Genomic DNA, 17776 nt, shown 5'->3' with positions numbered 1-17776 from the left:
CTAGCGCTCTACCACTTGAGCCTCAGCCCCACTTCCAGCTTTTTCTGCTTATGTGGTGCTGAGGAATCGAACCCAGGGCCTCATGCATGCAAGGCAAACACTCTACCACTGAGCCACCTTCCCAGCCCCACTTATTACTTCTAAAGTATGCTTGTTTCGTTTTTTAATTTATTTTTTATTTTTATTTTGCTTTTTCTTTTTTTAAGTATGCTTTTTGTTTTTGTTTTTGGGTGGTGGTGGGGCTTGAACTCTGTGCCTGGGCATGTCCTTGTGCTCTTCATTTCCAGGCTATCACTCTACCACTTAAGCCTTAGAGCCACTTTGGTTTTCTGAGTGGTTTATTGGAGATAAGAGTCTCAAGGAGTTTCCTGCCTGGGCTAGCTTTGAACCATGATCCTCAGATCTTAGTCTCCTGAGTAGCTAGGATTACAGGCGTGAGCCACCAGCTCTCAGCTTAAGAGTATGCTTTTTGAGGATAAAGCATATTTGGAATGTGAACATTGCTAAAAATAATCACTTGGTTCTTTTTTACAATATCTTTTAAACAGATGATTTTTGATCCTACTATGAGCAAGAAGAAAAAGAAGAAGAAGAAGCCTTTTATGTTAGATGAGGAAGGGGATGCCCAGACAGAAGAAACACAGCTCTCTGAAACAAAAGAAGTGGAACCAGAACCAACTGAGGACAAAGATGTGGAGGCAGATGAAGAAGATAGTAGGAAAAAAGGCAAGTGGACAATGGCAGGTTGACTGGTGTACTGGAACCCTTGGATTCCCTTAGTGATAGACTTAGTGTACTCAGTGACTTCTTAGCCTTATAAGGTCACTTGATTGAAGCCAAGGCCATCAGCAGTCTATGTGCACTGAATTTTGCCAAATTTCTGATAGATTTGTTGTAGGGAAATTCCTACTGAATTTATAAGTTGCAAAGATGACCTCATCCTTCCAGTGCTGATTTTCCAGTCTGACCTGTCAGGTCTCCTCCAGTTTTAATGATACTGTACATAGAAAGAAATAGGACCAAGTTTTTTGTTTTAGCCAGTCTGAAAATATGTGTAAAAAAATCATTATTATAGTCCCTAATCTGGCTTTGGTACTAGTGTGGATTTTTCACCCAACATATGCTCTTAACAAAATTTAACTATCCAAGCGAAATAAATGATTCAGAAAACTCAAGTTGGTGGGGGAGGTGGGGACGCCGGAGAGATGGGAAGGGATGGTAAGGGGAAACAAAGGAGGAGGCAACAATGCTTGATAAGAAATGCACTCATTACCTTGCCCATGTAATTGTAACGCCTCTGTATGGTATTTTCACCAAAAAAAAAACCCTCAAGTTGCATTGAATATAATACTGCTGGAACAGAGAAAACTGACATTCCTTGAGTAAATACCATGTGCTAGTAAGTGTCCTGCACATGTTTGTAATGTAATTTCTGTTGCAATAAGATAAAATGAATTCATAAATCTTTGAAAAAACTAGCTACGGATTCTAAAATATTCTTAGAAAATAGTAGGGCAGAGCAAAAAGTTATTGAACGGAATCTTTTAATAGTAGGAACAATTACATCAGTATTCAAAGTTATAGGTGTAGTCTTTATTTTAATTAGCATAAGATAATTTATATAAGGACTTTTGGTGATTGATTCAGTAAAATGTTGAACCTGGGCACTAAGATTCAGTTGAGCAAGGCTCATCCTCTTAGTATTTGGAAGGGATCATAGCTAGACAAGTTAAGTTGATAGTGATTACCTCAGTTGGAGTGAACAAAATGTATTGGCACCCAAAAGACAGCTAACCCCACTTAACAGGATTAGTGACCACGATCTGTTAGATAGAGACCTAGCTGCTTGGACTCATGGGGAGACTTAGTAGTACAAGACTACACATATACTACATTAGGAACTGGAAGAAGTTCAGTAGAGCTAGAGCAGGGGATTGTAGTATTGGAGGCAGGTGGGGCATTAGGGATAGGCAAAAGTGAAAAATCTGAAGTCTTAGAAATTGTGTTTAGTGCTCTGATCTTTTCTTAAAAGCAGTAAGGAATGGTATAGTTACATTACTAAACCAATGTTCTCACCATGCACTCTTAGTCATAGGGTGTTTTTCAGAACCATAACCTCTGGTTGGGAAGAACTGCTAGAGTTGGCTTAACAAAACAGTTTGATGCATTGCCTCTTGCAAGTTAATAATCAATGATCCCCAATCAATTTTTAGATGCTTCTGATGATCTTGATGATTTAAACTTCTTTAATCAAAAGAAAAAGAAGAAAAAAACAAAAAAGATATTTGATATTGATGAAGCAGAAGAAGGTGTAAAGGTAGTATTGCTTTCTTGTTGAAGGTAAAACTTGACCTCTTAAAAGGTTTCTCCCACTTTTATCTCCTAAATAACTTTTCTTACATTGTTATCACTGTTAAGTAATTTCTTAATGAATGTATCTGACAAAGTATCTTTTTTTTTCCCTCAGTATTGGGTTTGAACTCAGTGTCTCTTGCTTGCTAGACAGGTACTGTACAAGTTAAGCCCTGCCCCTAGTTCCTGACAAGGTATCCTTTTTTTTTTTTCCTTTTTTGCTGGTCCTAGGGCTTGAACTCAGGGCCTGGGCACTGTCTCTGAGTTTGTTTTGTTTAAGGCTAGCACTCTATCACTCAAGCCACAGAGCCACTTCTGCTTTTTCTGTGTATGTGGTACTAAGGAATTGAACCCAGGGCTTCATACATGATAGGCAAGCGCTCTACCACTAAGCCACATTCCTAGCTCCTAATAAGGTATGTCTTACATATTTCATGCATGCCACTGAGTTAATCATAAATTTCTTGTGACTTTACTGAGGTTTTTGCTGTGAGAAATCTTGTGGAACAGATATTTCTAATTTTGTTTGCATTGTTTTGGTTAAGTAAGCTTCTGCTAGCAGTAGAGAATGAGCCTCCAGGCTGTGGTGGTTGACACTGCAGCCCATAGGCAAACTAGACCACCCAGGTTACTCTGTGGGGTTGTCTGATCTTATATAGTGACTTCAGACCGTGTACTTTGTCTATTAGAGTTATTTCAGTACAAATGATCTCAAAATTTTTTTGAATAGGAAGTAGTTAGCTGGGTAGATAGGTGAAATGGAGGGTAGATAGAAGCAAGAACTGAAGTCTGTTTTCCACTCCTATCCCAAAGCTACTATTTTTTTCATTTCATTTATTTGGTAATACTAGGTATTAAATTCAGCTTTATACATGTTAGGCAAAAACTTTGCCACTTAAGTAAAGCTCCATCCCTTTTGTTCTTGTTTGTCTCACTAACTGCCCAAGTTGGCTTTGAATTTTTTCCTGCTTCTGCCTCCTTAGTAGCTGTGATTATAGTTAAGCACTAATTTGAACTACCATTTAAATAAACAAAAACCTGTGTAGGAATCACTTTAGCAGAGCACATATGCCATTAAAAAGAAAGATCATAGAGCAAGTTTTATCATATATATGCATTCACAGAGAAGAACAGGAACATACATACACATGCATCTCATTTTGTATCCTCTTCAGAAATTTTTTCTTTTTTTCTTCCCCCCTCCCTATTCCCCTAGTCCTGAGGCTTGAACTCAGGGCCTGGGTACTGTCCCTGAGCTGCTTTTGCTCAAGGCCAGCACTCTACCACTTGAGCTACAGCATTGCTTCCTGCTTTTTCTGTGTATGTAGTACTAAGGGATTGAATCCAGGGCTTCATGCATGCTGGGTAATTACTCTACCACTAAGCCACATTCCCAGCCCAGAAATTCTTTGGTGAAGGAAAACTCAAGGTATATCCATATACAACAGGACATTTATGCAGCAGTCTATTGACTTTTGGGAATAGTGCTATAGTTTTTTTTTTTTTATCCAAGTGTGTATTAGTGATTATAATGAGTCAGGCATTGGTGTGCTAATTGCTTGGATAATAAAGTGAATGTTTCCAAAGAAACTTTAAGCCCGGTGCCATTGGCTTATGCCTATAATTGTAGCTACTCAGGGGGCTGAGATCTGAGGATTGTGGTTCAAAGCCAGCCTGTGAAGGAAAGTCTGTGATACTCTTAACCACCAGAAAGGAAATGGCGCTGTGGCTCAAGTGGTAGAGTGCTTGCTTTGAGCTGAAGAGCTGAGGGACAGGCACCCAGGCCCAGAGTTCAAGCCCCATGACTGACAAAAACAAACTAGTACAGGGATAATGTAGAATACCTTAGAAGATGGTAATTTTACCTGGTTGTATCTAATTTCCCCTGGTTTGGGAATTCCCTTGTTATTACTGTAGGGAAATGGAGAGAGAGAAATGCTCAGATTTTACTGAATAAATGAGGTTTAAATACAGATACCAAAGTAACAGATGTGCTACAGAAGGTTAATAAGGTTATGTCAGATAATTTTCTCCAGTAGCTTTTATCCTGAAATGTTGCTGGTCAGTTCTGCTTTTATTGTTTGGAATACTTTTTTTCTCTTACTGAAACCATAATATTAAGAGGCTGTTGCAGAGATCTTGATCATCAAGCAAGGCATGGATAACAAGTTGTTTGGGTAAATTTTGTGACAATTGTTGTTTTTTTTTTAACAATCTTGAAAAACGTTTTTTTCTTTGCTACTCTCTACCTTCTGCTGTATCTTGGCCTCAGCTTGGCTATAGACCTTGAGTTAATAAAGGTATATATATACATATATATATATATATACACACACATATATATATGTGTGTGTGTATATATATATATATATATATATAGGACTAGAGGCTCGATGGTAGGAACTGATTTATAGTCTTTTTTTTTAAGTTTTAACAAGGGTTTATTTTAGCATATCAGGATAAAGTGAAATGGTGAGGAGGAACCATTTTCCCCACTCCCGAAATGGAGTATAAGACTCCTATATTTATCATTTCTAAGTTTCTTATTCACTCTTACCTCACGTACTTCATCAATAGCCAGTTTCCAGTTTCATGTTTGTGTAGAATCTAGCTAATACAGTGGGCTGATTGATGTGGCATCAAGACTGTACAATTGGATTTGAAATTACAAGTTTTATTTATTTATTTTTTTTTTTGTCGGTCATGGGGCCTGAACTCTGGGTCTGGGCGCTGTCCCTCAGCTCTTCAGCTCAAGGCTAGCACTCTACCACTTGAGCCACAGCGCCACTTCCGGCTTTTTTCTTTTTGCTTATGTGGTGCTGAGGAATCGAACCCAGGGCCTTAGGCATGCAAGGCAAGCACTCTACCACTGAGTCACCTTCCCAGCCCCCAAATTTGTAATGTTGACAGTATTCTTGGGATAGTTGGATGAACTGGTCAAAAACAGTATTTTGAATCATCTCTAAACTGTATTGTGTCCCTTTATCCATGACTTCAGCAGTTAATCTTAGGGTCAAGCTGTACCTTGTCTGTACATATTCATATGACTTTCAATTCCTCATGAGTTTTATGCCTTTTGTGATGTATTGAACTGATGTTTAAAGTAAAGGTATCCTAGTGTGGTGCCATGCTAATGTGGGATAACAAAAGATAAATATTTAGTTTCTGTGATTCCTGACACCAAGTCCTTAATGCTCTTGAAGTCAGAGTATCGTGTTTTATATTCTAACAAGAAGACTGGTGTCTGGGTTGCCTCTGGCTAGCTGCAGAGTGAAGGCTAATCACTAGAAAGATCGATCAGGTCATGATGAGATGGTTGGAATGAAAGGTCTAGATATTGAGATCTGTCACCCATAGCCAGTAGTTTAATTGGTTATGCTTTCTTAAGTGAAATCGCTAAATGATTGCTTGCAGAGAGCTTTTAGCTTGGTGACTTTACTGAGGTGCTAGGAACGTGGTCTACCTAGAGATCCTTGCTTACTTGGAACGGTCACCACCTAGTCACCATACACCTTGTCTTAATGCATTGCTTCCACTTGGCTATTACTGAGTTGTATCTTTTATGATTAAATAATAAATAATACAATTAACCACCAAAAAGCCAGAAGTGGAGCTGTGTCTCAAGTGGTAGAGCCTCAGCCTTGAGTGAGAAGGCTAATAAGCAGAAGCAGAAGGCCCTGAGTTAAACCCTGAGTACTAATCCATCCTCTCCTCCCCTCCCCCCAAAAAGTTTAGAACCTTTGAAAAATCATTTTTAAAAAATGATTCTGACTGGGTGCTATTGGCTTAACGCCTGTAATCCTAGCTACTGAGAAGGCTGAGATCTGAGGATCATGATTCAAAGCCAGCCCAGGCAGGAAAGTCTGTGAGACTTTTATTTCCAGTAAACTACTCAGAAAAACTGAAAGGGGCGTGGTGGCTCAGGTGGTTAAGAGTGCTAGCCTTGAGCTGAAGAGCTGAGGGACAACATCCAGACTGAGTTCAAAACCCATGACCCACCAGAAAAAGAAAAAAAAGTCAGATAAGCCCTACTTGGAAACATGGGTAACGGTATATGAGACTGAATAAAAGGGAAGAATAAAACATAGGAACAATCCACAACAGTATCTTAAGGAGCCAGTGACACTGGTAACTTATGCTTATTGTAATCCTAACAAATAAGGAGGCTAAGATCTGAAGATTGTGGTTAGAAGCCACCAAAGTCCTAAGATTGTTCAGTTAACCACCAAAAAGCTGGAAGTGGAGCTATGGCTCAAGTGGTATAACTCTAGCCTTGAATACAAGTGTTTTAATTTATAATTTAAATGACAGAATTTCTGGGCCATTTTGGCCTTTCTATAAGAGGCATGTATCATTTGTAACTTTAGCATTGAATATTATTCACCACACCCAAAAAATGGTTCTTGCCCCAGTAATTTTTTTTTTTTTTTAAAGAATGGTTCTAGGGTAGAAATTTTGACACTTATCTCAATTTCTTAGGATCTTAAGATTGAAGGTGATGCTCAAGAGCCAGCTGAGCCAGAAGATGACCTTGATATCATGCTTGGCAATAAAAAGAAGAAAAAGAAGAACGTCAAATTCCCAGACGAAGATGAAATACTAGAAAAAGATGAAGGTAATATTGGGAATTAATAGCTTCTTGAACACTTAGTAAGCTATAGTGTCCTTGCTTGGGGTTGGGGAGCTTTACTTTTTTTTAACTTTTCCTGCTCCTTATTTTCATTGCATAATAATGAGAGCTGAAAGGAATCTTAACTTGACAATGATGGTCAAAGATTTCATGGCAGAATTTGATAATTAGATTACAAATTCTAATTCAGACTTAGAAAAATTACTGTAACTGAATTTAAAGTAATGTTGAAAATTAAAATAGTTGGGCAGTGATGGCTCATTCCTGTAATCTTAGCTCAGAGGCTCGGAAAGTCCATGAGACTCTCTTCTCCAATTAACTGCCAAACCTGAAAGTGGAGCTTTGGCTCAAATGATAGAGCACTATGCTTGAGTACAAAAGTTCAAGGACAGTACCTACACCCTTGAGTTCAAGCCTCAAAACGGCTACCAAAAAAGAAAAAAACGTTTAAAATTAAAATTTTTCCTGACCTTCAAAAGGATTGTACAAGAAAGTTAAAGATTTCATTCTTCCTTTTTGTATGTGTGTGTGTGTGTGTATATATGTGTGTTTTTATGAATGTTGAAACTTATGTGCTTCAGAACAGTTGGACTTTTTATTCTAATGTGTAATATTTTATCTTACATTTGTTAAGTTACATTTGTATTATCATAAATTTCTACCAGAGATCTTTTTTTTTTGGCTGGTCATGGGGCCTGAACTCTGGGTCTGGGCGCTGTCCCTCAGCTCTTCAGCTCAAGGCTAGCGCTCTACCACTGGAACCACAGCGCCACTTCCGGCTTTTTCTGTTTATGTGGTGCTGAGGAATCGAACCCAGGGCCTCATGCTTGCAAGGCATGCACCTACCGCTGAGCTACCTTCCCAGCCCCATATCAAAGCTACCTTCCCAGCCCCATATCAGAGATCTTTTGTGTGTGTGCTGGCCCTGGGGCTTGAACTCAAGGCCTGGGCCCTAGCCTTGAGCTTTTTTTGCTCAAAGCTAGCACTACCACCACAGCTCATGTTTTCAAGATTAATTGGAGATGGGTCTTAGGGACTTTCCTGTCCAGGTAGGCCTCAAACTGTGATCCTTAGTTCTCAGCCTACTGGAATTACAGGCATGTGTCCCTAGCACCTGGCCTATAAGAGATTTTTTTTTTTTAAGTAATTATATCCCCATCTATAAAGAAAAGGAATTGTAATGAGCCTTGGTTCCTTTGTGCTTTGAAGATGTTGTGAAAGGGGATTTCTGTAGATCTTCCCTCCCCCATTGGTTATTGTAGCATGGTCCATCCTTCATTCTTTGTTATCTGCAGCTCTAGAAGATGAAGACAGCAAAAAAGATGATGGTATCTCATTCAGTAACCAGACAGGGCCTGCTTGGGCAGGCTCAGAAAGAGACTACACATATGAGGAGGTAAGTAAGTTCTGTTGAGAAGGGCTAAACTGGTCACTAAAGCAGCTGAATTGAAGAGACCATTAAAATACAGATAGATGGGGAAACAGATGTGGAGAGGTCTTGGTGCCAATGCATAGTATTTCCTGATGCCACTCATGGAGTAGCCTTGCACAGAATGTGACAGTCTTTCGTAAACTCACTGTTCCTATCTGAGGTTGCAAAATGTGGAGCTCTCTGGGAATCAGGTGGGCCTTGGTGACAAAGTTGCTAATTTATGTCTGGCTTAGGTTTGCTTATTTAGGGATAACTGAATCTTTTCCATGTATCAAGTATTTTGCTGTAAAAACACAGTCAATGGGAGCTCATTTGTTCATTTAACTTTTAGCAAAGAAAAACAGCATCCATAAAGGGTAAGATTCTAGTTGGTAATGAGTTACTGCCCTCAGAAGAGCTTGCAGAATATGCAGCAGTATATGTATATTTAGTAAGAATGTATTTGAATACCACTTTATCTTTTCAGCTACTGAATCGAGTATTTAACATCATGAGGGAAAAGAATCCAGATATGGTTGCTGGAGAGAAAAGGAAATTTGTTATGAAACCACCACAGGTTGTCCGAGTAGGAACCAAGAAAACTTCATTTGTCAACTTTACAGATATCTGTAAATTGTAAGTTGGTTAAGGAGAGCTTTCATTCCAAATCCAGATTTTTAGTGGTGTTTTAAGGATAATGAATGTCCTTACTGTGGATTATTGCAGATTGAAAAAGGTGTTACACAGTGTAGGGGGTAGGTTGAGAGAGGCCACAGTTCATATGTGCCAATTCTTTCAGTTTTTAGGTGTTAGGGCTCATTTCATGGCATCCAGAGGTGATAGAGTGACTGACGGGAGTGGATGCTGACTAGATGGAGAAAGAATAAGAAGGGGGAAGAGTCCCGCCTGTCAGGCCTGCCAAGCTAGCAGTGTACTCTAGGAAAGTGGCTCATTTTTTGATTGACTCCTCCTTGCATGGTTGTTGCCAGGACTTCTGCTCTCCTTCTTAGCATTCTGTGCCAGCATCAGCTCCAAGTCACTGCCTGGGCCTAGAGTTCTTCAGAATACTTACACCTTTTCTGGCAAGTCCATTCTGTTCACTTATCTATGTTATTACTTGTTCTTCAGTTTCAAAAGTGATAAGTACTGGGCTGGGAAGATGGCTCAGTGGTAGAGTGCTTGCCTTGCATGCTTGAGGCCCTGTGTTCAATTCCTCAGCACCACATAAGCAGAAAAAGCCACAAGTGGTGCTGTGGCTCAAGTGGTGGAGCTCTAGCCTTGAGCTGAAGAGCTGAGGGACAGCCCTCCAGCCCCCAAGTTCAGGCCCAACTGACAAAGAAAAAAAGTGATACGTACATATATAAGTGAGGTGACTCCCTTATTTTCATTACTTTTAAGTGTTTTAGATTTTTTTGCTGATAAGAACAGTAGTATATGTGCTCACTTGGAAAACAATTAGAAGAAAATGAAAAAGCACTGGAAAACCACCATAAAGAGGTAGATAACTAGCCAGATTCTGGTGGCTCATGCCTGTACTCAGGTGGGAAGCAGGAGGATCACACTTGGAAATCACCCAAGGCCAAAAAGTTCCCAAGATCCCATCTCAACAGAAAGTGCTGAATCGTGGTATGCATTTACCTTAGCTGTGGTGGAAAGTGTAAAATAGGATTGTAATCTACAGCAAAAAGGGAAACTTATATTTCAAAAATAAGCAGAGATAAAGGGACTGGAGTTGTGGCTCAAGCAATAGAACATTTGCCTAACAAATATGAAGCCCTGAGTAACACACACAAACACACGTGTGTGTTTGTCAACATGATGCACATATTAGATAAATTGTTACCATACTTATTTTAATGTAATTTCTTAATATGTCATAAAGCTTGCCATCAAATAATAATGTTCATGAGTTTTGAAATAGTTCCTTAGTTGTACATATTGCTACCAGGTTTTATTGGAAGTAAAGCTCCTAAAGATGTCTAAAAATACATCTTTAGACTTAATGGGAACTCAGAAAGCTGGGTGTGGTGAAGCATGCCTATAAATCCCAGTTCCTAGGACTGGGGGGCAGCCAAAGGATCAGAAATTCTAGGCCACCCTGGGCTAGATAGTCAGACCCTATCTTTTTGGGGGGGCAGCTCAAAATAGAGCCTTGTGTCAGAATGGAATTGCTGAATTAAAGGAAAGTGTGTGTGTGTCTGTGTCTCTGTCTGTCTGTCTGACTCCCTGTCTGTTTCATGGGTTTTGGGTTTGGGCACTGTCCCTGCGCTCTTCAGCTCTACCACCTGAGCCATAGAACCACTTCTGGTTTTCTAGTGTTTATTAGGAATGAGTCTCACAGACTTTCCTGCCTGGGCTGGCTTTGAACAGTGATCCTCCGATCTCAGCCTCCTGAGTAGCTAAGATTACAGGCGTGAGCCACTGTTGCCCAGCAGGAAAGGGTATTTTCATAGCAAACATTGGCAAACTGCTGCTTGCTTCAATTTATACTTCTACCAGCAATAAAGAAGCATTCCTGTTTGATTATATACTTATTAGTGGAACTGAGGTTAAGCTTTGGGCCTTGTATTTGATAGGCAAATGCTGCATTACTTGAGCCACACCTCCACCCCTTTTGCTTTTTAGGTTACTTTTCAGATAGTCTCACTTTTTTTCCAGGATTAGCTTCTGACTACAATCCTACTTTCAGCCTTCCACACGGCTGAGAGGAAAGGACAACACACTATGCTCAGCTTGTGTCCAAGATAGGGTCTTTTGCCCAGGCTACCCTTGAACTGTGATCCTCTCAATTTCCACCTCTCTAGTAGCTGGGATTATAAGCATGAGTAACCATCATGCAGCTTGATTTTGTTGTTTTTAATACTTTTTTTTTTTTTTTTTTGGCTGGTCCTTGTGCTTGAACTCTAGGCTTGGGCATTGTCTCTGAGCTTCTTTTACTCAAGTTGAGTACTCTACCACTTGTGCCTCAGTGCCCCTTATACCTTTTATGAATAGTTTATTTGAGATGTGTCTCAAGACAGAGTTTATTGCCTAGACTGGTTTGGAACCATGATCCTCTTGATTTCAGCCTCCTGAGTAGCTAAGATTATAGGTGTGAGCCATCAGCACCTGGCTTATAATAGATTTTAGAAGTAAAAATAGTATATTGAATGGCATTAATATTTGCTTTTTTAATTATCTATATATTTTTTGTGTATGTGCCAGTACTAGTTCAGGTACCTTTCCTCAGTTGGCTTTTGTGTGTGTGTTCCTCACTTGGCTTTTTATGTGTGTGTGTGCGCGTGCTAGTCCTGGGGCTTCAACTCGGCCTAGGTGCTGTGCCTGAACTGTTGTGTCAAGGCTTGTGCTCTATTACTTGAGCCACGGACTTTACTGTCTAGGCTGGTTTCAAACTGTGATCCTCAGATCTCAGCCTCTTGAGTGGTTAGGATTACGGGTGTGAACCACCTTGCCTTGCTTCTCACTTGGCTTCCCTTCCCTTCTCCCAGTCATGGCTGGTACCATGATCCTCCTTGTTCCTTCTCCCTCTACCTCCCGAGTACTTGGATTTTAGGTGTATACCACCATGCCCAACCCTGTCTTTGAATATGTGTGTACATGGTGGTGCTGGGGCTAGAACTCAGGGCCTGGGCACTTTTCTTGGCTTTATCACTCAAGACTGGCATTCTGCCACTTGAACCACTGCTCTCCTTTGGCTTTTTGCTGGCTAATTTGAGATGTGAGTCTTCATGGACTTTTTCTTGCCTGGGCTGGTATCATTCTGTAGCCCTTAGATCTTTGTTTCCTCAGTAGCTAGGATTATAGTAGCATTGAGCCACCAGCACCTGCTATTTTGTTTATTTTTAGTAGACCTATCTTGTTCTAAAAGGAGAATGGTAACTCCATTGAATTGAATGTATTTAATGTCATTTATTATGTCATGAATTGGTTATTAATTTGATGGAATTGGGGTTTGTATTTAGGATCTCATGCTCGCTAAGACATCATCCTACTACTTGAGCCACAACTTGCTCTTTTTTGCTTTAGTTATTTTTTCAGATAGTATCTTGCTTTTTTTTTTTTTTTTTTGCCAAATTAGCAGTCTTGAATGTCAGTCTTCATGTCTGTACTTCTTGTGTAGTGGGATTGTAAGTGTGCATCACAGTGCCCAGCTTGGTTTTTGAGATGAGATCTTCCTAATTTCACCTTAAACCAGCCTTGAAAGAGTTTTATAGTGAAGACCACCCGTGTCTCTTCTGATCCTTCCTTCCTTCCTAGACAAAGATACTATTGTATAAAGTGTCTATCTAACCCATCAATTTTTTTTTTTTTGGCCAGTCATGCGGCTTGAACTCAGGGCCTGGGGTACCATTCCAGCCTTTTCTGTTTAAGTGGTACTAAGGAATCACCCAGGGCTTCATGCATGCTAGGCAAGCATTCTACCACTTAGTCACAGTCCCAGCTCCCATCCATGTTTTTAGATATGTACACCTATGTGATTCTGCTTTTTAAGCATTGAAATATAAATAAGTGGAATTATATAGTACTTTATTTCAAAGTTCAAGTGACCGTGCACTGGAAATTACCTGATAGCTAATTGATTTTTTTTTTTTTTTTGGTCGGTCGTGGGGCTTGAACTCTGGGCCTGGGCGCTGTCCCTCAGCTCAAGGCGAGCGCTCTACCACTTGAGCTACAGCGCCACTTGCAGTTTTCTGGTGGTTTATTGGAGATAGGAGTCTCACGGTCTCTCCTGCCCGGGCTGGCTTTGAACCGCGATCCTCAGATCTCAGCCTCCTGAGTAGCTAGGATTACAGGCGTGAGCCACCAGCGCCCGGCTTCTGATAGCTAATTGATAAAGTGAACTGGATGGATTTTCAGAAGTTTGGTCAGATGTACATGAAAGATGTATTTGATTTTTTTCTAGATTACATCGTCAGCCCAAACATCTCCTTGCGTTTTTATTGGCAGAATTGGGTACAAGGTAAGAAACTATCAATAGTTACGTACAGAGAGTACCAATAGACATTTAAGAAGAACCACCCTTAATCTGAAAAGATTACTAAACATGCTCACAACAGTCACCTGATAATCCAGGGAATTTTCAGGTCAGTGGGGTGTGAAATGGCTTAATTTCTATGAGAAAGCTTGGTGCTGAGATGTAGACAGTGGCTATCATGGGTACCACCATTTTTAACTTTGTCACTCTTGGAAGACTTTTTATTTGTTTTTTTTTGTTTGTTTTTTTTTTTTTGGGTCCGGTCATGGGGCCTGAACTCTGGGCTTGAGCACTGTCCCTAAGCTCTTCAGCTCAAGGCTAGTGCTCTACCACTTGAGCCACAGCGCCACTTCCGGCTTTTTTTTCTTTTTGCTTATGTGGTGCTGAGGAATCGAACCCAGGGCCTCGAGCATGCAAGGCAAGCGCTCTACCACTGAGCCACCTTCCCAGCCCGGAACACTTTTTATTTGGAGCAAATAGATTTCAAGAGAATCCCATTAACTCAGAATTTTCTTTTTTTATTTTTTTTTTTTATCTTTTTTTTTTAAATTTTATTTTATTTGTGAACATACTGTACAGAGGGGTTACAATTGTATGGGCAGGATAATACGTACATTTCTTACCTAGCATTGCAGCCTCCTCCTTTGCTTAACTCAGAATTTTCTGTTTTAGATCTGTGAGGTTTGAATTGCTCTTGGTAGGCAGGTGTTCTCTCTTGAACTACATCTCCAGCCCAAGAGCCTGTTTTCTTTAACTGGTATAAGGCTAGTAAAGAAGTAGAGCTTCTAAGTTACTGAATGTCACAAGAAAAAACATTGAAACAACTGGCTACTTGCCTGTCTGCAGGCCTCACTTATGAAGTCATTGAGCCAGTCCATGCCCATTCAGGGAAGCCAGGCTCTCATGGAGCCTTGGCAGATGCCTTTGCCTACTGTAGGGAATTATGTTCCTCTAGAAATAAACAGTTGTAGATTAGGTCATTATGCTGACAACACATATTGAATACATATTATGTGCTGGGTACTATACCAAGTGCCATTTTGTGTACCAACTCACTTAAATTTTATAACAGTTCTAGATATAACAGTTCTAGAAATAGAAAATAACTATTCTCAGATTTGGAAATAAGGTTCAGTGAACTCCAGGTCACATTGCTAAGTCCAAATACAAGCTTAGTCTGCTTGCATCTGGAGCTTGAGCTCTTAAAAGGCATTTTTATCACTGGGCAATAAAAAGATAATTCAGTGTTTTGGGCTTTTTATGCTTTTGTTTAAATGCAATTGGACTTTGTTAAACTTGCTGTGATGTTTGTTAAAGAATAGTGGTCAGTGGTATACATGTGAGCTTTGTTGTAGAACTGTAGGTTTTAAATACAATTTACTACAGTTTAAATAAAGGAACAAAAGCTAGCAATGTACCAGTGTTTTGAAAAATTTTAGTTTTGTAGTCATGTGATATAAATGACAAGTGGTAATTAGCTTATGGTAATATATTTTAGAGCTAAGATTTTTTTTTTTAATGACTGAATAAAAAAAATTTCTCACATTTGAATCACCATAGCCTTTGGATCCTTACCGTTAAAAGAATCATGGGATAGGTTCTAGCAATGTATTCACATATTAAAAATTTACATAAACAGACAATTTGCAACTGTATTTTTTTTTTAGATTTTTAACTATGACTGGGTCAAAGTGTTTGGTGCTTGGAATTTTTATTTGTGATAGGTCTTGCTATGTTGTCTGAACTAACTACTGGGCTTAAGTCACCTACTGTGATTATAGATGCATATCACTATACCTGGCTTACAAGTTTTAAATAAAATACATACAGCCTTTTCATGTATTTTTATAGCTTGTTACTTGCATTACACATGCTAATGCAATTCAGTAAGAGTTTTTCTTTTTGGGATGAATGGGGTGAGACACAAAGAATCAGTTCGTTTTAGATTTAAAATCCATTATAAATCTGAAATAGAGTTGCTTGAAATTGGATTTAAAGTTAAAAAATACAGGTAGGTGAGCAGACATCAAGCTAACTTGATTAAATATAAATAAGCGTAGTCTGCTGATCCTAGAACTTATCTTAACACCACTGGGTATATTTAAATCCACCAAAGATGATAGAATTTGGTTCCTTCAGGGGAAAAAAAGCAAAAAATAATGGGTATTTTTCCCCCCCTTCATAGCGGCTCTATAGATGGTAATAACCAACTTGTAATCAAAGGAAGATTCCAACAGAAACAGATAGAAAATGTTTTGAGAAGATATATCAGTAAGTGTACAGTTTGATTATTATTATGCCACTAAGGAATGTTATAGTATGCAATGTTTTTTGGGAGTTCCCCCCCCCCCCCCCATGGGTTTTGAACTCGTCTGGATGCTGCCCCTCAGCTCTTCACCTCAAGGCTAACACTGTACACCTGAGTCACCACACCCCTTCCAGTTTCTTTGAGTAGTTTACTGGAGATAAAAGTCTCACAGACTTTCCTGCCTGGGCTGGCTTTGAACCGTGATCCTCAGATCTCAGCCTTCTAAGTAGCTAGGATTACAGGCGTGAGCCACAGCCTGACCAAGGGTTGTTTTAATAAGCCTGGAACAACAGGTCTGATCTGGGTGAAATTGATAATGAAAGTGAGGTAAAAAAAATCGGGCCAAGTGGGCTGGAAAGGTGGCTTAGTGGTATAGTGCTTGCCTTGTATGCATGAGACCCTGGGTTCGATTCCTCAACACCACATAAACAGAAAAAGCTGGAAGTGTTGCTGTGGCTTTAAGTGGTGGAGCACTAACCTTAAGCTGAGGGACAGCGCCAGGCCCAGAGTTCAGGCCCCATGACAGGGGGAAAAAAAAAAAATCTGGCTAAGTAAGCCTGCTGGTCAATTCTGGAGCTAAAGGACAAACAAGGGAAACCAGCCGGTGATTTTGGCCTGGTCCCCCTTTTGTTTCTAAACTACCTAGCCTTCCTACCTAGGAAGGCTCAACAGTTCGCCTATAGACAACTATATTAAAATGAAGTTTCTCTTTATCCTGGAACATTTGGAGTCAGGTGTGTGTGCATGCGTGGTCATGGGGCTTGAACTCTGGGCCTGGGCATTGTCCCTCAGCTCTTCAGCTCAAGGCTAGCTAGCACTCTACCACTTGAGCCACGTAGCCACTTGAGTTTTCTGGTTGTTTATTGGAGATTAGAGTCTCACAGACTTTACTGCCTGGGTGGGTGGACAGTGATCCTCAGATCTCAGCCTCCTGATTAGCTAGGATTATAGGCGTGACCCACTGGTTTGTTTCAATAACAGCTTAGTTAGTGATTCCCTGGTCTAGGTAGATAAACTGTCCTGGGCCAGTGCTTAATGTGTAGATGTATTTCTGTGCCTATCTGAGGCTACTTCTAATGCTGTGTGTTATTTTTTCTGCAGAGGAATATGTTACCTGTCATACATGCCGGTCACCAGACACAATCCTGCAGAAGGACACCCGACTCTATTTCTTACAGTGTGAAACTTGTCATTCTCGATGCTCTGTTGCCAGTATCAAAACCGGCTTCCAGGCTGTCACAGGCAAGCGAGCACAGCTCCGTGCCAAAGCTAACTAATTTGCTAATCACCACTGATTTTGCAAAGTGTTTTGTGGAGATTTGGCTGGACAGGTTTATCATCAGAGTGGATATATCATTATATTAAAAACAAGATAGAAAAACTGCCAAGTTCTTTGGCAGGTGATTGATCTGAAATCCTTGCAAGATGCCGATGCTCAAGCTGTTGACATACTCATTACCTACTTAACAACTGTCAGAGAAACATGATGGGGTAAGGAGGTGCTTTTTTAAAATCGTTCATAGACTTCTGTAAAATGCAAGATAAATTAAAGTTATTATAACAGTGATTCTTTCAATATGGTTTGTCTTTCAGTTTTTTGTTTTCCTAAAAAATGTGCTCAGTGAATTGAGAAACAAAAGGACAAGTATATGTCTGGGCTTTGTTGAGGTCTGTGTCTTTGTCCTGAGAAACATCTGCAAGCACTTCAGTGGGCAGCTATTACTATCCTCAACTTTTTGAGATTTGTGGCTAAAGTAGCCATGACTTCCCACAAGAAAGGGTGGTTGGAGCATGAGACTGGGATAACTGCATGTTTGCATTCGTTGTCCAGGGAATACCTCAGTTTGAATTTCTATGTGAGGATTGCTGGTCCTACCTCACTGCCAAGTCATTTCTCTCATGTGGTAGGTAACAGCTCTGCAGAGGGAAATAAAGGTGCTAGGGATACTCTCCCCTCAGAATTCTCTTCCTTATTTGCCCTAACAGGCACACTAATGCAAATTGGGCATCTGTGTTGGCAAGGAAGCATTGATATGTGCTCTATAGGGAACTCGAGCCAAATGATGCTAGAGAGAAACCAAGAGTTGCTGCTGCCTGTGT

General features: G+C 40.1%; 1 protein-coding gene across 2 annotated transcripts in view; it reads left to right on the top strand.

Moving 5' to 3' along the window:
• Eif2s2 (eukaryotic translation initiation factor 2, subunit 2 beta, 38kDa) overlaps positions 1 to 17252 on the top strand; it is a 22522-nt gene extending 5270 nt beyond the window's left edge. Inside the window, exons 2-9 of one of the 2 annotated variants that reach the window (XM_013011017.1) lie at positions 549 to 726; positions 2214 to 2317; positions 6832 to 6967; positions 8278 to 8378; positions 8881 to 9029; positions 13297 to 13353; positions 15554 to 15639; positions 16778 to 17252. In XM_013011017.1, coding sequence (XP_012866471.1) covers positions 549 to 726; positions 2214 to 2317; positions 6832 to 6967; positions 8278 to 8378; positions 8881 to 9029; positions 13297 to 13353; positions 15554 to 15639; positions 16778 to 16953 — 987 coding nt within the window. In that variant the 3' untranslated portion in view covers positions 16954 to 17252. Of the gene's footprint in view, positions 1 to 548; positions 727 to 2211; positions 2318 to 6831; positions 6968 to 8277; positions 8379 to 8880; positions 9030 to 13296; positions 13354 to 15553; positions 15640 to 16777 lie in introns of those variants that run through there. The other variant, XM_013011019.1, reaches the window with a different exon arrangement.
• Positions 17253 to 17776: the final 524 nt, after the last annotated feature.

Source organism: Dipodomys ordii, unplaced genomic scaffold, assembly GCF_000151885.1.
Source record: "Dipodomys ordii isolate 6190 unplaced genomic scaffold, Dord_2.0 Scaffold13, whole genome shotgun sequence".
Classification (NCBI taxonomy): domain Eukaryota; kingdom Metazoa; phylum Chordata; class Mammalia; order Rodentia; family Heteromyidae; genus Dipodomys; species Dipodomys ordii.
Note: the sequence above shows the minus strand (reverse complement) of the source record. Positions and strands in the feature narration are given on the sequence as shown.